The sequence below is a fragment of the Anolis sagrei genome, chromosome Y (assembly GCF_037176765.1).
Source record: "Anolis sagrei isolate rAnoSag1 chromosome Y, rAnoSag1.mat, whole genome shotgun sequence".
Classification (NCBI taxonomy): Eukaryota; Metazoa; Chordata; class Lepidosauria; order Squamata; family Dactyloidae; genus Anolis; species Anolis sagrei.
Genome location: NC_090035.1, coordinates 60,328,980 through 60,355,054, shown reverse-complemented (window position 1 = coordinate 60,355,054; position 26,075 = coordinate 60,328,980). Strand labels below are relative to the sequence as shown.

Genomic DNA, 26,075 nt, shown 5'->3' with positions numbered 1-26,075 from the left:
GTCAGGGAGACCAGAATTTGAATTCCTGCTCCAAATAAGTCAGATATTTTCAGTTTCAGAGGGAGGCAAACCACCTATGAACAAATTCTGCCCATGAAAGCTTTCTCCCAGGTTGGAACCTGAAGGCATGCAGCAAGTAAAATCAGACTACGGGCAACCTGAAGCAGCCTACAGTCCCATTTTGGAATCTTGGAACAAGATGCATCAGGCCCAGAAAAGTCCACTTCCAGCCTTTTTTAAAATAATAGCCTTTTGAATGGTGGGTTCTGGAAGTTGGGATAAGGATATCTGCTTTCAGGTTGCCTGTCAACTCTATGGTGACCCCATGAACTTCAGAGGGTTTTTTTAATGCCCTCAGAGGTCACCACCACATAATAATTGCATTCCTCTTTTTTGGGTGCCAAAAATGGTATTTTTGTTTCTCCCGTATAATAATTGCATCCCCATTTGATTTTTCCTTCCTTCCTGCTTCGAATGCCTTAAGGCCATTTGAAAACTAAAAAATAGAGGTTTCCAGCACTCCACTCATCTCCTTCCTCTGAAATATGACTGAAAGTTCCTAAGATTCCAGGCCTTGCACCCTCCCCCCAAACGTCTTGGGAAACTCCCAGAAGTGAGTGGAAGAGCAGAGGCAGCCTTCCTACTTACCCATCAATCATGAGTTGGTCATATGTGGCTGGCTTGTCGCAGACGGGGCACATCCATGTGGGCTTCTTCTCGTTCATCTGCAGGTAGAAAACGGCATCGAAGCACTGGAGGTGGGCGCAGGATTCAGCCCGGCATGGAACAGACAAGCGCATCTTCACCAGCTTTTCAGGAGGAAAATATAAAACATGGGAAGGAGAAATCCATGGTTAAGAGGCCTGATGATATAGAATGTATAAAAAGATTGTTTTATGCACAGAAAAGGCTTTTTTGTACAGGTTTTGTGAAGAACACATGTTGGAACTCAAAACACACTCTGCACATGCTTGTAGTCCTCATCAAGGACTTGGATAGAAAGAGAAAAACCCTACCCCAATTGGCCTCTAGGTCTGCCTGTCAATCTGTTCCCTCCTCCTATTGGTTTGCTAGACATCCTTCTCAAGGACACACCTCTTTTTCTGAGCACAAGGTAAGCGCAAGTCCTTCATTTTTTTCCCTCCTGTGAGCATAGAGAGACAAGTTGTCTGCTATGGGTTAGTTAGTTAGGCCCTGTGTTAACCTTACAAAGTTCTGGAGAGATTTATTTTGCATAGAATTATGGAAAAAATAGATTCCACAGCAAGCTGGTTTCAGAAAAAGAAAAATCCGCAAGTGTTGAACCTGACTTGGCATATAGAAGATGGTTTTGAAAGGTAGCACATCACAGGAGTTGTTTTCATAGACCTGTCAGCAGCTTATGATACTGTAAATAATCTCTTTTTTCTGAGAAAAATGTATGATATTACAAAGGATTACCATCTCACTCGTGTCATAGGGAATCTGCTACAAAACAGGAACTTTTTTGTTGAGTTCCAGAGAATCAGATGGCGAAGACCAAAGAACACCTGCCTCACAGGAGCATCCTTGTTCCATCCATGTTTAACATTTATAAAAATGACCAGCCACTACCAGAAGGGACAGAGAGTTTCATCTATACTGATGATCCTGCCATCAACATTCAAGCAAGGAGCTTTGAAATGGTTGAACAGAATCTCTCTGAAGCTTTAGGTGCTCTTTGCTGTTGTTCATTTATTCAGTCATTTCCGACTTTTCGTGACCTCATGGACCAGTCCACGCCAGAGCTCCTATCCGCCGTCACCAGCCCTAGCTCCTTCAATCAAGTCACTTCAAGGATACCATCCAACCATCTTGCCCTTGGTCAGCCACTCTTCTCTTTTCCTTCCATTTTCCCCAGCATAATTGTCTTCTCAAAGCTTTCCTTTCTTCTCATGATGTGGCCAAAGTACTTCATCTTTGCCTCTACTGTCCTTCTCTCTAATGAGCAGCCGGGCTTTATTTCCTGAAGTATGGACTGGTTGGATCTTCTCACTGTCCAAGGCATTCTCAGAACTTTCCTCCAGCACCACAGTTCAAAAAGCATCAATCTTCCTTCGCTCAGCCTTCCCTATCGTCCAGCTCTTACTTCCGTAGGTGACTATTGGGAATACCATTGCTTTAACTATGCAGATCTTCATTGCCAGTGTGATGTCTCTACTCTTTACTATTTTATCGAGATTGGACATTGCTCTCCTCCCAAGAAGTAAGAGTCTTCTGATTTCCTGGGTGCAGTGTGCATTTGTAGTAATCTTTGCAACTAGAAATACAAAGTCTGTCACTGCCTCCACGTTTTCTCCCTCTATTTCCCAGTTATCAATCAGTCTGGTTGCCATAATCTTGGGTTTTTTGGTGTTTAGCTGCAACCCAGCTTTTGCGCTTTCTTCTTTCACCTTGATTAGAAGGCTCCTCAGCTCCTCCTCGCTTTTGGCCATCAAAGTGGTATCATCTGCATATCTAAGGTTGTTAATGTTTCTTCCAGCAATTTTTACCTCAGACTTGCATTCATCAAGCCCCGCACATTGCATGATGTGTTCTGCATACAAGTTGAATAGGTTGGGTGAGAGTATACAACCTTGCCATACGCCTTTCCCAATCTTGAACCAGTCTGTTGTTCCATGGTCAGTTCTTACTGTTGCTACTTGGTCCTTATACTCAGTAGACAGATAAGGTGATTTGGTATGCCCATACCACCAAGAACTTGTCACAATTTATTATGATCCACACAGTCAAAGGCTTTAGAATAGTCAATAAAACAGAAATAGATGTTTTTCTGAAACTCCCTGCCTTTCTCCATTATCCAATGGATATTGGAAATTTGGTCTCTCGTTCCTCTGCCTTTTCTAAACCCAGCTTATACATCTGGCAATTCTCTCTCCATGTATTGCTGGAGTCTTCCTTGCAGAATCTTGAGCATTACCTTACTGGCATGAGAAATAAGGGCCACTGTACGAAAGTTTGAGCATTCTTTAGCATTTCCCTTTTTGGTATGGGGATATAAGTTGATTTTTTCCAGTCTGATGGCCATTCTTGTGTTTTCCATATTTGCTGGCATATGGCATGCATCACCTTGACAGCATCACCTTTCAAGATTTTAAACAGTTCCACTGGGATCCCATCGTCTTCTGTTGTCTTGTTGTTAGCAATGCTTCTTAAAGCCCATTAAAATTCACTCCTCAGGATGCCTGGTTTTAATTCACTCACCACACTGTCAAAACTATCCTCGATATTATTATCCTTCCTATACAGATGTTCTGTATAGTCTCGCCACCTTCTCTTGTTCTCTTCCTCTTCTGTTAGGTCCCTGCTATCTTTGTTTCTTATCATGCCAATTTTTGCCTGAAATTTACCTCCGATGTTTCTAATTTTGTCCTTAGGTGCTCTTACTATCAGGAAGAAGCAGCTGATCCTTCATCTATCTAAAACACAGGCATGCTTTTCATCTTAAGAACAGACAAGCACCTTGAGCTCAGAGAATGACCTGGGAAGAAATCCCACTGGAGCATTGCAGCACTCCCAAATACCTGGGAGTCACACTGGACTGTGCTCTGACTTACAAGAAGCTTTGCTTGACTATAAAGTAAAAAGTGGGTGCCGGAAATAATATCATATGAAAGCTGCCTAGCACAATCTGAGTAGCTTCCTGATAACCAGACAGAGTGATGGTATCTGTCCTTGCGCTTGGGTACTTTGCTGCTACGAGTACACATGTACAGTGTGTAGCACATCTCACCATGTTAAAACAATGGATGTGGCTCTAAATGAAACATGCTGCATTATCACAGGATATCTATGTCCTGCACCATCTGGCATCTGCCAGAAAGTAGCAGCCAGCAATGAAAGGACCAAGGCAGGGACATCTTTGGACCATCCTCTATTTGGCAACTGAGAGTCCAAAAGTGTCAGGTGAAAATCCAGAACCTCAGTCATGAGAAACTCCCCCCTGGGTGCATAGGAGACTGGGTGAACTGGAAAGCGCTGAACAGACTGCGCTCTGCCATCATGAGATGTAAAACCAATCTTAAGAAATGGGGCCACAAAGTGGAGTCCACAACAGTGAGTGTGGTGAGCAAACCACAGACAACTTACTACAATGCGTTCTGAGCACTGCAACATGCACAATGGAGGATCTTCTCGCAGCAACACCAGAGGCACTCTAAGTGGTCAACTTCTGATCAAAGGACATTTAATATAATGGCAAGTTTTTAAACATTATAACTGTACCCCCAATTAGCTTCTGACATGATAGACAGATAAATAAATAAATAAATAACCACTAGCCCACCTTGTGCAAAATATGGAAAACCTACTGGACATATTAAAGAGACCCGGACTCCGGTGGTGGCAATTTCGCTCTCTGGATCCAGGCGCAGCTTCTCTTTCACTGTGATTTCAAGGACAAAGAAAGAAAAGATGAGCAGATGTCAGTAAGGAGATTCCTTCCATCTAAACCATAAACATGGTGGCAAAAGAGAAATGTGGGGCTCACCAAGTGCCTTGCATAGCTCCGGGTGTTTGATCCCGATGTTTTTCAACCTCTGCAGCAACTCTGCTGATGTCATTTGCCGCACAAGGAAGAGACCCATGGAATAACTCTGATGTTGGGATGCAGGGTAAAAGAGAAAACAAGAGGTTGATCATGGCAAGGATGGGGAGATCACATCTACACAGCCATATGATCCTATCATTCCAGAGGATTTTTGTGTATTATTTATTTATTTATTTATTTATTTATTTATTTCAGGCTGATAATAAACCCCACGAATGAACAGGAAAGATCAGACCCATTTGAACGTGACTCGCTCTTGACCTCTGACAGAGCAGGAAGGGAGGTCGGGGTGCAAGGAAGGGAAGAGTGCGGGTCTGCTCCCACTGGAGTACACAGGAAGCAAGGCAAAGGGGGTTTTATTTGGGGCATGGGAAGGGACCACTCAGTGTGCAACCCATTGGCTCCGCACCTTTCCGTAGTTGCCCCAAATGACTGTGATGCGGTTGGTCGCGGAAGACATGAACATCAGGTGCGTAAGGTTGATGGGCCGGCACGGCCTCTTGGGCTCCACCCCAGGTTTGTTTGAAGGGTAATAGCCCTAGAGAAAGAGAAAGAGAGACAGAGAGAGAAAAGAAGAGAGAAAAAGAAAGAATGAGGAAGAAGCAGAAAGAGAGGGAGAAAGATGAAAGAAATAGAAAGAGAAACCAAAAGAGAGAAAGAAAAGGAGAGAAAGAGAACAGGAGAAAATGAAAGAGAGGAAGAAAGGGGGAGAAATAGAGAAAAAAGAGAAAGGAAGAAAGAGAATGAGAGGGAAAGAGAAAGAGCAAAATAAAAGAGAAAGAGAATGTGAGAGAGGAAGAAAGAGAGGAAGGGAGAGAGAATGAGAGGGAGGGAGGAAAGGAGTGAGAGAATGGGGGAGAATGAGAGGGGAAGAGAGAGAAAGAAAGAGGCAGAAAGAGTGGGAGAAAGAGAGAGAATGGGAGAGAGAACGAGAAGAAAGAGGAGGGAGAAAGAAAAAGAATGAGAGGAAGGGAGGGAGAGAATGAGAGGAGGGAAATATAACAAAAGAGGGAGAAAGAGAGGGAGAAAGAAAAAGAGAGAAAGGTAGAGAAAGAGAATGAGAGAAAGAAGAAAAGGGGAGGGAGAGAGAAAGAAAAGAGGGAAAAAGAGAGGGAGAATGGGAGAGAGGGAAAGAGAAAGAGAGAAAGAAGGGGCAGAAAGAAAGAAAGAAAAGGACAAAAAAGAGAAAGAGGAAGAAAGGGGGAGGGAAAAAGAAAAAGAGAATGAGAGGGAGGGAGAGGGAAAGAATGGGAGAGAAGAGGAAAAAAGAGGGAGAATGAGAGAGGGTGGGAGAAAGAGAAAGAAAAAGAGAAAGAGAGAAAAGAAGGGAATAGGAGGGCAAGAAAGAAAAAGAAAGTGGTAAAGAGAAAGAAAGAAATAACAAGAACAAGAGAGAGAATGAGATAGAGAGAGAGTGAGAGAGAAAGGGGGAGAAAGAAAGGGAAAGAGAAAAAGGAGAGGAAAAGAATGAGAGGGAGGGAGGGAATGAGAAAGAAAGAGATAAAGAGAAAGAAAAGAGAGTGAGAGGGGGAAGAAAGAAGAGAGGAAAAAGAGATGGGAAAAGTTAATTCTGATTAGGAGACCACGCTCCAAGACTTAGAGAGGTGCTTTTGGCTATACTAGCCTGCAGTGTGTGTGTCTGTCTCTGTGTGTGTATATATATGTGTCTCATCCCCCTCTGCTAGTGGGTTTAGCGCAAAAATGGATGCCAACATCAACTTACGGGGACAGAGCAGTAGTTGTAGTTGACTTTGACAGCGATGTGGGGGGGATATTGATCTTCCTGAGGACAACTGGTGTCGGTGTAGCAGATTCTGGAAACCAAGGCAAGGTCCAGAGTTAGCCAAACTGGCTTGAGAGCCTGTGCCTTGGCCCTCTCTTGCCTGCAACCCATCGATCAAGAAAGAGGCTTACCTGAGGACGACCTGCACCGACCGCACACCTGGCTGCAACTCCCTGCCAATAGGAGAAAGGAAAGACCAAAGTACAGGATTAAGCATCCACTTTAGAAGACAAGAAAACACTCTATGAGAAATCACTTGTGTTTGCAAAGAACTCGCAACAAACCGTGGCTTAGTGCAGAGTTTGGGATAACAGAAAGCTTCTTAAATAGTGACTCCCAGAAGCTCCCAAATGGCATTACTAATAATAAGGAGTGCTGAAAGATACAGTCAAAATTAGGTTCATGAGGCACATGATAAGGCTGTTGCCGTGCGAATCTGAATTGACACAATGAGGGTAGATACCTTGAACTCCGGATCAGGTCCACTTGCTGTGGTGTCAGGGCAAAGACGCAAGGGCTCTCCTGCAGCTTCTCACTATTCTGTGGTACTGGGTAGGGAGGCGCAAACAAAGGAGAAAAGGCTTTTCAAAAGGAGGTCAGCAAATAGGAAACATTCCCCGGCTTCCCCCCCCCCCCCCCCCCCAGCTGTTTTAGGCCCTCCTGCCTGTTCTAGACCCTTCTGCCTCCAACAGAAAATGATCAGCAAGTCTGGAACGTCATTTCATATTTGGAAAAAAAGGCTCCAAAGGGAGGCTGAGATAATAGTTCATGTTATGGTGCATTAGGAGCAAATGCATCTCCCAATCATATAGCTGTGCATTAGGCATGGCCAGTGCAATCCTATCAGTGACTATGGGTTCAAATCTAAGCAGCCCAGGCTTAGTTCTGTTCTAGTCAAGGAATGCAAACTGGGCTGGGAGATACAAAGAAGACATTGTACAGGGTGAGGGAGAACAAACAACACTTCCTTCCACCAAAGAAACACCACAAGGACATCACAAACTCTTTATTCTCTTTCTGTCTTGCCATCTCTGCCTTGGCTATTGTCTATATTTAATGATGTTAATTCTGGAATGTCAATGTGCTCAGAGGTTGCGAAGAGTGAGTAGAAATCAACCCTAGCCCTGACACAACAACTCCACCAGCTCAAAGTGTGGGTGACAGAGAAAATCCTAGCAGATTTCAAGGATGCCACCATCATCACCCTCTTCAAACAAAGGGGAAAGAATAGACTGCAGAAACTATTGAGGTTTCTCCCTTCTAACCTCCGCTGGAAAAATCCTCGCAAAAATCATTGCAAACTGCCTTCTACCCCTCTCAGAAAACACCCTCCCAGAATCCCAGAACAGATTCTGCCCCTCCAGAGGAACAGTGGGCATGATCTTCACTGCATGACAGCTCCAAGAAAAATGCAGGGAACAAAATCAACCTCTGTACATGGCATTCATTGACCTTGCAAAGCAGTCGACACAGTGAATCGCAACGCTCTCTGGACCATCCTCCAGAAAATCGGGTGCCCTAACAAATTTGTGAACATCCTGAGGTTCTTCCACGACGACATAATGGCAACAGTCTTGAACAGAAGTGACTCCCAAAGTGACCCATTTAAAGTAGAATCAGGTGTCAAACAGGGATGTATTATTGCCCCAACTTTTATTCTCCATCTTCATCGCTATGATACTTCATCTTGTTGATGGAAGCTTTCCACCAGAGTGGAAATCATCTATCTGACTGATGACAAGCTATTTAACCTCAGCAGACTGAAAGCCAAAACCAAGGTTACGACAACATCTGTTATAGAACTCCAGTGTGCTGATGACAATGTCGTCTGTGCGCATTCAGAAGTAGACCTACAAGCCACTGTAAACACCTTCACAGAAGCTAACAAGAAGCTTGGCTTGTCATTAAACGTTGAGAAAACAAAAGTCCTCTTCCAGCAGTCCCCAGCCAATCCCGCTCCAATGCCAGAGATATAGCTTAATGGTGTAACATTATAAAATGTTGACCATTTCTGCTACCTTGACAGCCACCTCTCCACCAAAGTCAACATGGACACCGAAATACAACACCACCTGAGCTCTGCAGGTGTGGCATTTTTCTGAATGAAGCAGAGTATTTGAGGACCGGGACATCCATAGGGATACCAAGGTGCTTGTCAATAAAGCTATTGTCCTCCTAACCCTGCTATATGCCTGCAAAACGTGGACTGTCTAAAGACGTCACATGCAACTTCTGGAACAATTCTATCAGTGCTGCCTCCGGAAAATCCTGCAAATCTCTTGGGAAGACAAGCAGACAAATGTCAGCGTGCTGGAAAAAGCAAAGACCACCAGCAATGAAGTTGATGGCCCTCCCCCATCAACTCCGCTGGACCTGCCACATTATCCGGATGCTTGACCACCGTCTCCCAAAGCAGTTTTTCTACTCTGAATTCAAGATGGAAAACGGAATGTTGGCGGGTAGGAAAAGAGATTTAAAGATGGGCTCAAAGCCAACCTTTAAAACTCTGGCATAGACACTGAGAACTGAGAAGCCCTGGCCTGTGAGCGCTCCAGCTGGAGGTCAGCTGTGACCAGCAGTGCTGCAGAATTTGAAGAGGCACTAATGGAGTGCAAAAGAGAGAAACGTGCCAAGAGGAAGGCACGTCAAGCCAACCCTGACCGGGACCGCCTTCCACCTGGAAACCAGAGACACAGCTCAAGAATAGGGCTCCATAGTCACCAATGGACCCACCCTGGGGGATTATCCTACTCAGACAATGAGGAATCATCTAAGTAAGTAAGTAAGTAAGTAAGTAGAAATCAAACAGTGTGGCAGCCTTCATAGGAGCCTTCAAGGTCCATATATTGTTAGAAGAAGACTTTGTTTTCAAGTCAGAGGAGAAAAATTTTATGCTCACGTATTATCTTCTGACTTTTCACTCTGGCAAGTTGTTGTTGTTGTTGTTGTTATTATTATTATTATTTCTATCCTTCCACAGGAACTTAAGGAAGTTTAAAATACATTGTTACATCATCATCATCATTTCTTGTTCATTCGTTCAATCGTCTCCGACTCTTTGTGACCTCACGGACCAGCCCACGCCAGAGCTCCCTGTCGGCCGTCACCACCCCCAACTCCTTCAAGGTCAGTCCAGTCACTTCAAGGATGCCATCCATCCATCTTGCCCTTGGTCGGCCCCTGTTCCTTTTACCTTCCACTTTCCCCAGCATCATTGTCTTCTCTAGGCTTTGCTGTCTCCTCATGATGTGGCCAAAGTACTTCAACTTTGTCTCTAGTATCCTTCCCTCCAATGAGCAGTCGGGCTTTCTTTCCTGGAGGATGGACTGGTTGGATCTTCTCGCAGTCCAAGACACTCTCAGAACTTTCCTCCAGCACCACAGTTCAAAGGCATCTATCTTCCTTCGCTCAGCCTTCCCTAAGGTCCAGCTCTCACATCCGTAGGTTACTACAGGGAATACCATGGCTTTGACTAGGCGGATCTTTGTTGCCAGTCTGATGTCTCTACTCTTTACTATTTTATCAAGACTGGACATTGCTCTCCTCCCAAGAAGTAATCGCCTTCTGATTTCCTGGCCAGTCTGCATCTGCAGTAATCTTTGCACCTAGAAATACAAAGTCTGTCACTGCCTCCACATTTTCTCCCTCTATTTTCCAGTTGTCAATCATTCTTGTTGCCATGATCTTGGTTTTTTTGATGTTTAGCTGCAACCCAGCTTTTGCGCTTTCTTCTTTCACCTTGATTAGAAGGCTCCTCAGCTCCTCCTCGCTTTCGGCCATCAGAGTGATGTCATCTGCATATCTGAGGTTGTTAATGTTTCTTCCAGCAATTTTCACCCCAGCTTTTCACCCCGCACATCACATGATGTGTTCTGCATACAAGTTAAAAAGGTTGGGTGAGAGTATGCAGCCTTGCCGTACGCCTTTCCCAATCTTGAACCAGTCTGTTGTTCCGTGGTCAGTTCTTACTGTTGCTACTTGGTCCTTGTACAGATTCCTCAGGAGAGAGACAAGATGGCTTGGTATGCCCATCCCTCCAAGAACTTGCCACAATTTATTATGATCCACACAGTCAAAGGCTTTAGAATAGTCAATGAAGCAGATGTAGATGTTTTTCTGAAACTCCCTGCCTTTCTCCATTATCCAGCGGATATTGGCAATCTGGTCTCTCGTTCCTCTGCCTTTTCTAAACCCAGCTTGAACATCTGGCAACTCTCGCTCCATGTATTGCTGGAGTCTTCCTTGCAGGATCTTGAGCATTACCTTACTGGCATGAGAAATAAGGGCCACTGTACGGAAGTTTGAGCAGTCTTTCGCATTTCCCTTTTTTGGTATGGGGATATAAGTTGATTTTTTCCAGTCTGATGGCCATTCTTGTGTTTTCCATATTTGCTGGCATATGGTATGCATCAACTTGACAGCATCATCTTTTAAGATTTTAAACAGTTCAGCTGGGATCCCGTCGTCTCCTGCTGTCTTGTTGTTAGCAATGCTTCTTAAGGCCCATTCCACCTCACTCCTCAGGATGTCTGGTTCTAATTCACTCACCACGCTGTCAAAACTATACTCGATATTATTACCCTTCCTATACAGATCTTCTGTATAGTCTTGCCACCTTCTCTTGATCTCTTCAGCTTCTGTTAGGTCCCTGCCATCTTTGTTTCTTATCATACCAATTTTTGCCTGAAATTTACCTCCAATGTTTCTAATTTTCTGGAAAAGGTATCTTGTCCTTCCTATTCTGTTGTCTTCTTCCACTTCCATGCATTGCTTATTTAAAAATAGTTCCTTATCTCTTCTGGCTAACCTCTGGAATTGCGCATTTAACTGGGCATATCTCCCCTGATCCTTGTTTCCTTTTGCTTCCCTCCTTTCTTGGGCTACTTCCAGTGTCTCAGCAGAGAACCTTATTGCCTTCTTGGTTTTCTTTTTCTTTGGGACGTACTTTGTTGCCGTCTCCTGAACAATGTCTCGGACTTCTGTCCATAGTTCTTCTGGGACTCATCATCATCAGTATCATCATCTTTATTTCTATCTCACCATTCTCCGCATTGGGACTCAGGGCAGCTTACAATAATAACATCGTCATTGTTATCATTACTATTATTATTAGACATAACAAGATTAGTGCACAGCAAACAAGATCCCTATGCTGTCTGCTGTATTGGAGCACACACAGGATACTTCCCCAGTGTCTAGGCGAATAATGTAGGCACATTCGAGTAGTCTTTTGCAGCTGACATGGCAATTTTGTCAATGTCGATTGTTTTCAAGTGCTGGCCATGGTCTTTAGGCACTGTACCCAGTGTGTCAATCATTACTGGGACCACTTTGACTGGCCTGTGCCAGAGTCTTTGCAATTCAATCTTTAAATCCTCATATTGTGCCAGCTTTTCCTGTTGCTTCACATCAATTCTGCTGCCACTTGGGATTGCAACATCGACGATCCATAATTAATTTTTTAAAACAATCGTGAGGTCAGGAGTATTGTGCTCTAAAACTGTCAGTCTGAATTCAGACATCCCAGAGTAGTTTGACATGTTCATTTTCTGTAACCTTTTCAGGCTTATGATCCCATCAGTTGCTGTTGTTGTTTTTCAGCCCCCTTTGGGGGGGGGGGGGCTGAAAAAGACTCCCTCAACTTATGATGAGGTCAAGCTGGCAGATGCTGAAGGCCATTGCTTGCAATATGATACAAAATTATTTACATATTTACATTGCCACCACATATGTATATATGTTCCTGATTCTTGACATCCTCTCCAGCAATTTCTCAAATAGTTTTTATTCATATTTGTTATTCTTACTGGTGTAAGATGTCATTTCCATATTAACTTATAGTAATTTTATTTAACCCGTATTGATAAATTATTTAGATGTCTTTGTCGACATAACTGTTGCCACTTTGTTTCATTTATTTTTATTCCCAAATCTTCTTCCCAGACCTCTTTGAGATTTTTTGTGTTTTTCCTTCTTTTATTTCAATTATTATCGTATATACTTTACTAGTTTTTCCTTTCAAAATTTCCCACTCCTCCATAACCCTTCCATTTTGTATTATTTGTTTGAATTGGTTAAGCTTACTTCCATTTTTATTATTTTTACCCAGTTTTTAAACTATTCTAATAGTTTACAATGGAACCATGTCAATTTTATTTTTCTAAATTCTTCCATAATCATTTCCTTCTTCATTCCCACCTATATCCATTCCCCTATTTTGTATAAGTTTTTTCCCCTTAACGTTTTATCCATTACTTTTTTTAAAAAAATGGAAATTTCTTTTTCATTAGTATTGGCGTTATTGCTGAACCATCCATTATTAACATTCTCCTATATTTGATCCATACTTCTAATATATTGCTCAACATTGGGTTTCTAATTTCCCTACTTTCTTTTCTCGTAAACTCTTTAAAATATATATCCCAAATTTCTTCCTCCACTTTTCTGAATCCTTTCTTAGCCAATCTACTCCCTCTTTTTTATCATTCCTTCTATAACCAACCTCAGTTTGCTCGCTTCATAATAATTTTTAATATTAGGGAGTGCCATAACTGTTTGATCTATTTATTTTACTACCATTACAATATTTATTTATCAATTTTTTGCCATCTATTTAGCTTTTCTTCTGTAATCTGAAGTGGCAGCATCCTAATATAAAATTTATCTTTGGAAGTACTTTCATTTTTACTAATGCTATCTTTCCAATCCAAGATAAATGCATATTTTCATATTCTATTAATTTCTTTCAACTACTTTTCTCAATGCTACTTCATTTACCGCTTCCATTGCTTTTAAGTCCTTTGTTATTATTACTCCCAAGTATTTTAATTTATTCTTAAGTCTAATTCCCATTTTACTCTGTTTTATAAAGCCTTTTTCTTCTTTGCATAGTTAAATCATTTCTGATTTATTCCACTTAACATAAACCCATTGTTTTCCCAAATATCTTTAAATGATCCTTTATTTTATCCATTTTACCTACTTTATTTTTGATAAATAACAATGTATCATCGGCAAATAAGCTTACCTTCTGCTTTTCCTTTATTCCTACCCCTTCTAAGTTCTTATCTTTCCTACTGGCATTTGCAAATAATTCTATCACCATGGTAAACAAAATTGGTGATAGAAGGTAACCTTGTCTTGTTCCCCTTGTCACTTTTATTTCTTTTGTCGCCTCGTCATTTACCGCTACTACCACTGAATTTCTTGGTATTAATATTATTAATGACTTCCTCCATGATTCTGGCATCTTCCCTCTTTTTATTATTCCCTTATACAGTTCTAATAGTTTTAGAATCAATATTTCTCTAAAACTTTTATAATATTCCGTTCCCAGACCGTCCAGACCTGGAGTTTTCTCAGCTTTTAAATTCTTAATAATTTACTCTTTTTCTGTCTTCTTAATGGCTTGTTTCTGTCTATTTCTGTCTTCTTAATGTCAATAGTTCTTTGTCTTTCTCCTCCAACCTACTCTCCCAATTTTCCTCCACATATTTCCTAATTATTTCTATGGAGTTAACTTTTGTTTGGTATAGTTCATTGTAAAACTTTTCAAATACCTTCATTTATTTCATAGATCTACATATTTTACCAGTTTTATCTTTTACCATACTTATTATACTTCCCATTTTCTTTTTTTGTGTGTATTTCGCTAACATCTTTGAATTCCTATCACTAAATTCAAAACATTCCTTAAATATATTAAATTTTCTCCATCTATTTCCATTTTATCCAATTCCTCGTTTTAAGCTCTCAACCTTACATAAATTTGCATATCTCACTTTATTGCATATTCTTTTTCCAGCTCCTCTATCTTTTTCTAGATACCTTCCCCTTTCTTCTTGCCTTTTTTTGAGATCTATTGTCTCCTTTATAAATAACCCTCTCACCGCTTTCATTGTGTCCCATAGCACTCTCTTTGATACTTCCCTTTCATTACATTCCCAAAATTCTTGCCGTTCTGATTTCACTCTATCCACAATTTCTCTATAATTCAAAATTTTCGTGTTCAATCTCTACCTCATTTTATCATAATCACATTTCAAAGCAATCTCAATTGACAACAGGGCATGATCGGAAATCTTGATAATTCCAATATCAGCATTTAACAATTTACGATATATATATATATATATATATATATATATCTCACTCACACACACACACACACACACACACGTTTTTAGAAACAAAAAGATAATCTATTGTTGTATAAACTTTATGTACAGCCTAATATGTATATTTTTTCCTCTCTATCATTCTCCACACATCCTTTAATTGCCATTTATTCATCACTTTTTATCCATGTAACAATTGCAATCCCCTCCAAATATTACATATTTTTGGTGATAATTCTCTACCTGACCTAATACTTTTTCATAAAATTATTGCTGTTTTACATTTGGTGCATATACATTTACTAATACATATCTATCCTCCCCTATTTCACCATACGTTATTATGTATCTACCTCCCTCATCTCTCAATATCTTATTTTTTTAATTGAACTTTATTAGAGGGGTTTTTTGAGGGTACATCTGTAGGGTTGTTAATAATCAGCAAGCCGTATATTTAAAATAGAGATAACCATAACTCCATTGAAGCCCCCTCCTAAAATTACATACCCCTTTTTAATTTCTTCTAATTCTTTAAAAATCAATTCATAAAATTCCTTCTGCTTTGTATTTGGTGCATAAATATTAACCAAAGTATAATCCTCCCCTCCCATAGACCCCTGAATCATCACGTATCTTCCCATTTCATTTTTTTGTTTGTACCATGCTAAATATACTATTATTCTTAATTATAATTGCTGCTCCTTTTGCTTTCGAAGTGCCCATAGCTTTTTCATATATTATAGTCCCCTTTAATTTCAATTCATTTAAACCAGGGGTCCTCAAACTAAGGCCCGGGGGCCGGATGTGGCCCTCCAAGGTCATTTACCCAGCCCTCGCTCAGGGTCACCCCAAGTCTGAAATGACTAGAAAGCACACAACAACAACAACAACAACAACAACAACAACAATCCTATCTCATCAGCGAAAAGTAGGCCCACATTTCCCATTGAAATACTAATAAGTTTATTTATTTATTTATTTATTTATTTACAGTATTTATATTCCACCCTTCTGACCCTGCAGGGGACTCGGGGCGAATTACAATATACATATACATGGCAAACATTCAATGTCATAGACACATAATATATATAGACAGACACTCAGAGGCTATTTAACATTCCAGCTTCTGGCCACCAGGGGAGCTATTGCTTCCGTTTGTGACATTGATGAAGTACTTCCTCATTCTTTGCATACTTCCTGGAGATTTTTATAGCCTCATAAATCAGTCAAATTATATTTCTTGAAATTGTTATTAATTTTAATTATTGTATTGTTTTAAGTGTTTTTTTGCACTACAAATAAGATATGTGCAGTGTGCCTAGGAATTCATTCATGGTTTTTTTCCAAATTATAATCCGGCCCTCCAACAGTTTGAGGGACTGTGACCTGGCCCTCTGTTTAAAAAGTTTGAGGACCCCTGATTGAAACCTCGTGATTGATGGGTTTCTTGCAAAAAAAGTATGTCCCCCTTGGCTTTAAGAATCTGGTTTGTAATCCTCCTTTTTTGACATGATCCAAGCCCGGAACAGTTCCACGATATCAGCCTAACTCAATCCAGCATTTGTTCTCATTCTTCTGTTTCTTGGTTGGTCCCTGTAAAAAAGTTGATTATAAATTGTATGACTTTAACTGTATTTGTGTTTAGATTGGCTGCACTAATGCTGGAGTGGCCTAGCTGAGAGGAGTGCGTTACCATGGAGACGATGCTGTAGAGAAGTGGGAGGAGCTTAGAGGGGAGAGTTTTAAAAACTACAGTTTAAGTTCAGTCAGAGTTAGGGTTTAGGATTAGAGGAGTGAGCAGTCAGGAGTTAAGATTGGAGGGTGAGGAATTGGTAGAGGAAAAATTAGGAGGTTATAGCTGTAAAAGAGTGAATTGTGAAGCAAAGTTTCAAGGCTTTGGAAAGCCAGATTAAGCTACTGGAAGTTTCTTAGCCTAGAGAGGCTGATAAGGGAAACATAACCAGTATTCCGTTAGTCTAAAGAAAGGCTAAAGAATAAGCTTATTAAGTATCTGATCAAGGGAGGATCAGATAAGGGAGACATCCCTGTATTGGAACTTTGTTCTGTAATAAGTGCTTCACCTCAGGAAGATACTGTATAACCTGAAAAAGTGTAACATTCATCTAACCAAGCATTATTCTGAGTTCTATAAGAAAAGTTACAACTTGCAACCACACGCTTTGTGCTCAATAAACTTGTTAACTTTTGTTTGAAGACTGCCTCATCTCCATTAATTCTGTGTCCAGTGTGCCATATCTCCCAATAATACCTCACATCACACATTGGTGGCACCATTAAGAGTAATAAATAATAAATCGTCCCTCCTCTCTCCTAATTCGTTACAGTCCCTATTAAAGAATTACCCCAATGTGTTAACCTCTCCCCCTCCCGCCCTTTCTCCCCCCTCCATCCCAAATATCCCTCCCCTCCTTTCTTCCCCAAACTTCCCCTCTCCCACCGAGCCTTGGAGCTTTCTTTCCAGGACGTGGCTTAATCATAGCCTTTCAATTGGGGAGGGGCGGATCCACTTTACTCCCAACCAGCAGCCAAACTATAACCTCCCGAGGAACTATATTAAATTTTTATTCTTCTCTCCAATGTATTTATTTTTGTTTCAAAAATATTCCTTATTCAATATAAAGGGTAAAAAAAAATCTGCATAACTATATCCATATCCCCATCCATATATAGGCATTCACAAACATACATATATATGTGTATATATACATACATGCATACACACCCATATACAGAAACATACATAGATACATTTATACATATTCCCAATTATCTTCATTATCATTTTTACTATTCAAATTCCCCTACTTTTTATCAAATTAATTCAATTATCCCTTTATAATGCTTATTGTTATTATTACAAATTCTTCAAATTTATTAATTAGGATCACTGTCCATACAGTACTTATTTCTTGCTGTTTCTTTTCTTCTTTTCTTCTTAACTTCATATTTCTTTACTTTGTAATTTTATTTCTCTCTCTTCTTTCCCTCTGCACCTCCTGCTTCTCTTTCATTCACATTGCTCAACTTTGCATCCAGAGCTCCTCGTGGTTGTTCAAATAGTTCTTCCAATAGTCTCATTCCTTGATCCACTGATGTTATATTGTAGCTTTTCCCCGCGTATCTGAATTTCAAGTAAGTAGGGTACCCCCGTTTATACAATATAACCTTATCGCGGAGTATTGTGGTACAAGGATGCATTGTCCTTCTCTAGCTCAGTCTCTGGACATAAGTCCTGAAAAAATTGGATTTTACTTTCTTGAATTGCTTGTGTGGTGGATTGATTTTTGACAGCTTGCATGAATTGATCTTTATAGTAATAACTTGAAAATCTTATTATAATATCCCTGGGTTTAGAGATTGTTTTCCTGGCTCCAACATGATTAATACGATCAAACTGTGACTGCTGCCAATCCTCTTTCGTTATTTCCTGGATCCACTTTATCATTGTTCTCTTAGATTTTTGAAAGTCTCTGTTTGGGTTTCTGTAAAGTTCCTGATCCTAATGTTCACTCTTCTATCTCTGTCTGCCATTGAGATAAAGTTCAAATCATGTCTGTGAGAGACAATTTGTAGCTGATGTAGATCTTTAGTGTTGGTTACTGTGACGATGTGTAAATTTTATTCCTTTGGCTATGTGTAATTTAAACAGTAGTTTATGGATGGTAAGTATGGAGGATTATGTTTTGTTGGAGATGGTGGCTTCGCATTAGCTGAGTTGCCATAGCAACAGGGGCGGAGCCAACTGCCTCTTCACGGGGCAGCTATTTTGAAAGTCAGTCAGTAAGCCGGTGAGCTACTGGGAAGACTGAGTCTCTGGGTGGGGATTCAGAGAATTAATTGGTGACCAAAGGGGTTACAGAAAAGGACCCGGTAGTGATAAAACTACAGGGGGCTATTGATTCTGAGTTAAGAATCAAGGTTTGGCTGGGAGCCAAGTCTGTTAATAAGCCTTTTAGCTTATTTGTTTTATTTAGGACAGTTGTCCAGAAGAGTTACATCTGCTTATAGAAACCTCTGTGAAAGTCTGTGCCTGAGATTACTCATGAAACCATTAATGTAACCAATCAAGATTTGTGCCTCTTGTGAAGAAACAGTTAAACATGTTATACTCCTGTTAAAATAAACTTGTTACTGTTTTCCTCAAGCCTTGCCTGATAGTTTCTCTTAAGACAAACAGCCTGCATAAGAAGTAAAGTCAAGCCAGGGAAAGTAAACGCTATGCTATCAAATGAATAAAGCCTTCTGTAATTAATAGTCCCTTTATAAAATAGCTCCTAAGCTGATATTGATTGTTGCCCAGCTTTCCTCACACATTAGGTGGCAGTAAGCTTTAACCACTCTCCTTCACAATTGGTGGCAAGCAACGGGATATGTTTAACATCTGATTTAGTGCGTAAGATCGCCTAAAGGAAAAAACTTGAGGTAAAAGTTGGAGCCAAAGATGGCGGCTAAGAAGCAAAGCAAATTAAACCAAGGAGGTTGAGGCTTATCAAGAAGAGGGAAGCTCAGACTCAGACCAAACTCCTACGTCTGAGTTACAGTACAAATATCAACTAGAGTTAAGGAAATTGGAAATTGAGGCACAGGACAGGGCGAGACAGGCAGAAATGGAAGCCCAAAGGGCACAAATGGAGTTTGAGGAGAGGGAAAAATTCAGGCAGGCTGAATTACGGAAAATGGAATTAGAAATTGAAAAACAACGTTTAACTCTCCCTCAAGCCCAAATAAATCTACAGGAGAGACAAGAGGAGATCCCTATGGATCATATTTTGAGAAAATTCCCAAGATATAATAAAGAAGACAATGTGGAAAAGTTCCTAATTTCCTTCGAAAGATGTTGTAAGGACTTCAATGTGGCTGAGGAAAAATGGATGGCATATTTAAGGCCACAGATTTGTGGTAAACTCCTGGAGATTTACAGCGACATGGCAGAGACAGAACATAGAGATTACTCTAAGTTCAAATAACAAGTCCAACAGAAATTACAGCTGACACCTGAATTTTATAGGATCAAGTTCAGGACGATTAAAAAAGGAAAATATGAGAGTTATTCTCAATTAGCCTCCAAGCAAGCACAATACTTTGATAGCTGGATCAGAGGCGCTGATGTAAATGACTTCCAGCAGCTCAAAAACTTAATTCAAAAGGAGCAGTTTTATCAACAGGTCCCCCTTGATTATAGATGGATTATACAGGATAGAAACCCCGAAACTTCAACACAGGCAGCTATCATGGTGGACCAGTTGATTACTTTAAATGAAGGATTTAAAGAAGAAGGAGGAGTCAGGAAGTAAGCAAGACAATCCCAACCACCATTTAAAAACTCCCCTCACAGTCAGCCAGGGAGAGGCTCTGCAGTAGAAAACACCACCTGTAGGATGGCAGGCACCATGCAGCCTAACAGTACTGAGGGAAATAAGGGCTGTTTTCATTGTGGAAAATTAGGACATTTTAAGTCTCAATGTAATCTCCTGAGAAAAGAGAAGTCCACCTTCTTCATTAGAGAAAGAAATACCCCTGAAAAAAGAAGTGGAACCCAGTGCTAAGAAGGATTGCACTGAGGTAGTTCAAAAAGGGGAACAGATTGAAAAACAGTGTTTGTTTGTGGTACTAAACACAGTCCCAAATGACTATTTGGAACCCATCAAAATAGATGGAAACCTGTTGCAAGGGTGGAGAGACACGGGTTCTGAAGTTTGTGTAATTCATCCAAAGATAGTACCTGAGAGGTATCAAAATCCTACTTCTCAGATTAAAAAGGTTTAGGACCAGCGATTACTTCAAACGTGGTCTCTTTGCCTATAAGATATGGCAATTGGACAGGCATGTGGGATTTTGCCATAAGTTCAGAGATCCCTTACTCATGCTTGATTGGAAATGATTTGGCCAGAAGGATTAAGGAAATATCAGGGTTACCTAAAGAGGAAAAAGACTTGAGTGTGGTACCTCAGAAACATGATGAGCACCCAGATAGAGCCAGTGATGAGAATATAGAAACAGTGGGTCCTGCAGAACAAGTGATAAATTCTGAGGAGAAAAAAGAGCTGAAAGAATCGTTGACATTAAAAGATGTATTACCTTCAGCTCCAAGTAAAGAAATTACCTCTGCTGAGCTCATTGACAAAGACAATGAAATACAATCAAAAGATAAAGCTGAAGAAAAGCTAATCCTTAAGGAACCTATTTATTTGGCAGTAGACATGGTTGAGAGTACAAAATATCAAAAAACCTTCTGTAAAGCAGAGATCAACACACCTAAAAGACTAGTTGAAGTGAAGATAACTTCCAAACATAATTCATTCACTATGGAGGTTCCAGATGATCGCACAAAAGAAGTTTTAAAGATTGGAACTGTGGTTGAAGTTAAGAATCCAGATAAAATTTATCAAAAAACTGTCATCAACAATTTGACTGATGCAAACTGGTACCCTGTAACCATTGATGATAAAGATAAGAGGACTCTCAAACACTCTCCATTTTGTCTGAAAGAAGAGAGAAGTTTTGCTAAGAATAAAACATTAGATCAGATTCTTCTTACTAAACCTGAACATTTCGATATGTCTACAACTGAAAAGAAAGTAAGCAGAGAAAGAAGATCTAATCATATATTGGAAGAAGAAGAGGATAAAAACCAAGCTGATGGACTGTTAAGAAAAATGATATACACTGACTATGTTAATCTTGATAAAAAGACAAATCTCCAGTTCCAAGGTTTAAAGGTTCATCCAGACAGCAGTGATGAGACTGCAATAGAGAAGGACAATGTTCTTGTTCGTTCTTCCAACGATGGCGAATTCTCTTTAATACCAAGAAAAGATGTTCAAGGAACTATAAATTCTTCACTAAGACCTGATGCTACGTTGAAGCAAGCCTTTATTCAAGCCTTAAAACTCAATGAAAGCAGGACTGTTCCTGATAATTGGAAGATCAGGTTGAAAGAAGAAGCTCCAGCAGCAAAAGAAGAGAAAGGAGAAGGCTTCCTACAACAGCTTTGTGACTTCATGGAAGACCAAGAGACTCTTAGTTATGAACAACCTGTGATTAACTATAGAGACTTACATCTCTTCAAATTATTCAGACTTGCTCATAAGTTTAAAGGACTTAATGATATTAAAAGACTGATATATATAAAAATATTGAAATTATATGTCAGTAGAGTCACAGGAAAATTAACCAAGTATATTGCAGAAGAGATAAGAAAAATGTTAGAAATGTGAGACTTTGGTATCGCATACATGGATATTATTGAATAGCTGATCAATATATGGTTTGTATATAGTTATATGATGTTGATATTATCCAAATTATTTTTGACAATTCTAGTTGGTAGAAAAGTCAAAAATAATCCCTATGGGTTGGGAGGTGTGACGATGTGTAAATTTTATTCCTTTGGTTATGTGTAATTTAAACAGTAGTTTATGGATGGTATGTTTTGTTGGAGATGGTGGCTGGGCATTAGTTGAGTTGCCATAGCAACAGGGGCGGAGCCAACTGCCTCTACACAGGGCAGCTGTTTTGAGAGTCAGTCATTAAGCCGGTGAGCTACTGGGAAGACTGAGTCTCTGGGTGAAGATTCAGGGAATTAATTGGTGACCAAAGGGGTTACAGAAAAGGACCCGGTAGTGATAAAACTACAGGGGGTTATTGATTCTGAGTTAAGAATCAAGGTTTGGCTGGGAGCCAATTCTGTTAATAAACCTTTTAGCTTATTTGTTTTATTAGGACAGTTGTCCAGAAGAGTTACATCTGCTTATAGAAACCTCTTGAAGTCTGTGCCTGAGATTACTCATGAAACCTTATTAATGTAACCAATCAAGATTTGTGCCTCTTGTGAAGAAACAGTTAAACATGTTATACTCCTGTTAAAATAAACTTGTTACTGTTTTCCTCAAGCCTTGCCTGATACAGTTTCTCTTACGACAAACAGCCTGCATAAGAAGTAAAGTCAAGCCAGGGACAGTAAACGCTACGCTATCAAATGAATAAAGCCTTCTGTAATTAATGGTCCCTTTATAAAATAGCTCCTAAGCTGATATTGATCGTTGCCCAGCTTTCCTCACACATTAGGTGGCAGTAAGCTTTAACCACGCTCTTTCACAGTTACCAACTGCTGTTCCACTTTTTCCATCTTTGTCCCCAAGGAGTCAGTCTTTCTTTCTAAAGAATTTGTTTTTTCAGCCTGCTCTGCAACTTGTAGTTCCAGATTCTTAATACTGGATGTGATCTTTAAGGTGCTTTCCAAAATCATATTTTTAATTCTTCAATTTGTGTCTTAAATTGTCCTGAAAGTTCTAAGTTTGTTGGTTCATGGGACTCCTGAGGCTGTTTGGGAATTGCTCCCTGTTTTTCCCCCAGTGGTCCTTTGTCATGCTTCGATGCCATTAAAGCTTCTCCTTCCTCCTCCTCCTCCTCTCTTTCTTCTTGTCTCTCTGTCTTAGACGCTGTTCGCATAGACAATCTGTCTAAACTCCTATCTGATGGTTTTTTAGTCCTTAAGAAGTATTCTGTAGCTTTTGCACCAATTAATTTAGATTTACAGTCTTTATCTCTCCTGAGAGACATTAATCATTACTTATTTTCTTATAATTGCGTGCCAGGATAAATCCCACCCCACAAAAGAAGAAAAGGGGGAAAGGACTATAACAGAACTTAATAAAGTAATAATTAAAGAGGGACTGATAGATGTTTGGAGAAGATAAAGGGTAATGAAAAAAGATTTACTTTCCATTCCTCAGTGCATAAAAATTATTCGAGAATAGATTATTTCTTTGTTTCAAAAGATTTAATGTCTAAAACTCAAGATGCCGAAATAGAGATTATAAAAATTTCAGATCATGCACCCATTAGTATTATAATACAAATTAAAAAAAATTATAGGCTAGCTAAAAGATGGAGAATTGACAATAGAGTACTAGAAGATAAAAAAAATCAGGAAAAATAGCAAAAGAACTAAAGAAAATTTGGAAGATAAATGACAATAATCAATGTTCTGTCGCAATAGTATGGGATACAATGAAGGCAGTGACTAGGGGACTCTTCATTAAATAATATAATAGTTTAAAAAAACAACAGGAGGCAGAAGAAAAAAAAACCAGAGGCAGAAATCAAGGAATTAGAGAGAAGATATATGACAGAACAAAATAGAATGAATTACACAAAATTAATAGCAAAGAGACAAGAACTTGAAAAAAGAGGGATTGAAAAAGCACAAAGAGGTCTGATTTATTTAATTAGAATTTTGAGTATAGTAATAGAAACTTAGTTATTAGCTAATACAGCACAAATTAGGAAACAAAAGAAATTGATAACAGTGATTAAAGATAAAGATGGAAAACAGTGCATGAGAATGGAGGATAAAATACTAATTTTTCAGGAATTCTATCAGGAGCTATATACAGCAAATGAAGCTCCTAGAAAGAAAGTTGAAGAGTATATAGATAAACACTGTAAAATAAAGATCCAAGAAACAGATAAGTTAATTATGGAACAAGCAATATTAGAGAAAGAGAGTGAGGAAATTATAGACAATTTAAAACCGGGAAAGACCCCAGGACTGGATGGGTTGGGACCAGAATATTACAAAAAATTTAAAACATTATTGATACCTAAATAAAAAGATCTATATAATAAAATAATAAAAGGAGAAAAAATTCTGCCATCATGGGAACAATCATTGATTACTTTGATATTAAAACCCAATAAAGACCCTATAGACCCAGGATCATACAGACCTATCTCATTAATAAACCAAGTTGCAAAAAAAAAAAAAAATTAACTGCCATACTGGCTAAAAGGATGAATAAATTTATATATAAATATAACAAAGAGGATCAGTGTGGATTTATAGGAGGAAGGCAAATGTCAAATTTAATGGGTAGGGTATTAAATGTAATTCATAGTACTAAAAAAAGAAATTTAGTGGCAGGAGTATTAGCTCTGGAGATTTATAAGGCATTTGATAGTGTATCCTGGCAGACAATGAAATTAATATTACCTAAATTTGGATTTGGAGAAAAATTTAGAAATGTAATTGATAAATTATATTCAAAAAATGCCCAAGTAATGGTGAATGATGGTTTAACAGGGAAAATAGATATAACAAGAGGCACACTCTCCCCAATTTTATTCGCAATTGTAATGGAACTATTAACTAATGTAATCAGAGATTACAGTAGTATAAAAGGAATGGGGGCGGAGTCAGCCACGGCCGGATAGAGACGTCTTTCCCTGCAGCTCTTGAGGAAAAAATCAAATAAGTAGTGAAAAATGGACCGAAGGATTATCTTTTTGGATTAAAAAGGAGATCAAAGCGGTGAGCATTTAAGGAGCAGAAAAAGAAGCCTTAAAGGTAATTTATTACCACTTAATAGCTTTGATTTATGAGTCCTGGCAGAGACGGCAGTGAAAGCTGGTGGCTGTGAAAGCGAAAGTAATTTTTTAATTTCGAGTGCGCAGTAAGCTGGAGAAGAAAAATAGCTCAGCAACTTAAATAAACACCCAGACCTGATTTAATGATCCTAATTGGAACGGAATCTGGAAGGTCATAGCAGTGATTAAAGGCATGTTCCTCTTTTGAAGAAGGAGTGAGTTGTTCTCGTCAGCTTAAAAGTAAATCCCCTGGTTTCAAGGGAAGCATTGCAAAGCATTGCAAGGCATATTTAACTGGAATTTTTTGGGCTGTGCTGAACAGAGAGATATCAAGTAATTAAAAAATTGATAATAAGCGGAAGGAGCAAATTTGACGAGAAGTTGAATGAGAAGGAAGAAACAAAGTTAAGGGAAAGAACAGGAGATCCCAAAAAATCCTCTTTGGTCACGTACAAAACCTTCTGATAGATCTTTTTCAAGATTGGAAAGGACGGAAAGGGCGGTAATTCCCCAAATTCCCCAAGCTCTTCAGCCTCCCCAGGAAATGAGTACAGTCAGAAGAAGTCTCCCCTCAATCAAGGGGAAACAATTAAAATGGACCCCCCCCAAATGGGGGGGGGGCAATAGGGGAAGTATCTCTACTTCACTGCCATCTTTAATGGCAAAAGCAGAAGAAAGTAATGAGAAGAAAGAATTGGGGAAAGAATGGGGAAAGAAATGGACAATAGCCAATTGTTAAGTAAAATAGCAGAACTGATCAAAGAGGAGAGTGAAAGGAAAACAAAGGAGCTGAACTTGATGTTTGATAAAGAAAGAGAAATGAGGAAGAGCGATATTCAGCCACTGAAGCAAGATATTCTGACCAGTACTAAGGAAATGAAAATAAAGCTGGAGGCAAAAAGAAAAAGCTCAGATGAAAAATTCAGACAATAAAAGAAGCTCTGTAAACAACACATGGAGAAATACAAACAAATAAAGCAGAAATTGAAACTAATAAACAAGAACAACTGGTACTCAAACAACAAATGCAACAAAATGAAAACAGCTTTCAGACGTGGAAAGAAAGTTCATGTATATGCAAGACAACCAAAGAAGGAATAATATAATAATTAAAAAATTTCCAGAAGGGAATAAAAAAGAAGATTTGAAAGCTGAAATTTTGAAGTGGTTGCAAAAGACCACGCCGACATTAAACTGGTCAGAATTGGATTTAGAA

General features: G+C 39.4%; 1 protein-coding gene and 1 pseudogene across 3 annotated transcripts in view; one reads left to right on the top strand and one right to left on the bottom strand.

Moving 5' to 3' along the window:
• LOC137095077 (E3 SUMO-protein ligase PIAS4-like) overlaps positions 1 to 26,075 on the bottom strand; it is a 254,857-nt gene that overhangs the window by 25,236 nt on the left and 203,546 nt on the right. For 2 of the 3 annotated variants that reach the window (XM_067461287.1, XM_067461289.1), the window contains exons 3-9: positions 6,814 to 6,898; positions 6,482 to 6,523; positions 6,291 to 6,381; positions 4,977 to 5,105; positions 4,508 to 4,613; positions 4,329 to 4,402; positions 649 to 809 (exon numbers count right to left, since the gene is read on the bottom strand). In XM_067461287.1, coding sequence (XP_067317388.1) covers positions 649 to 809; positions 4,329 to 4,402; positions 4,508 to 4,613; positions 4,977 to 5,105; positions 6,291 to 6,381; positions 6,482 to 6,523; positions 6,814 to 6,898 — 688 coding nt within the window. The remainder of the gene's footprint in view (positions 1 to 648; positions 810 to 4,328; positions 4,403 to 4,507; positions 4,614 to 4,976; positions 5,106 to 6,290; positions 6,382 to 6,481; positions 6,524 to 6,813; positions 6,899 to 26,075) is intronic. The other variant, XM_067461288.1, reaches the window with a different exon arrangement.
• Positions 20,317 to 21,708, top strand: LOC137095269 (AT-rich interactive domain-containing protein 4B pseudogene; annotated as a pseudogene).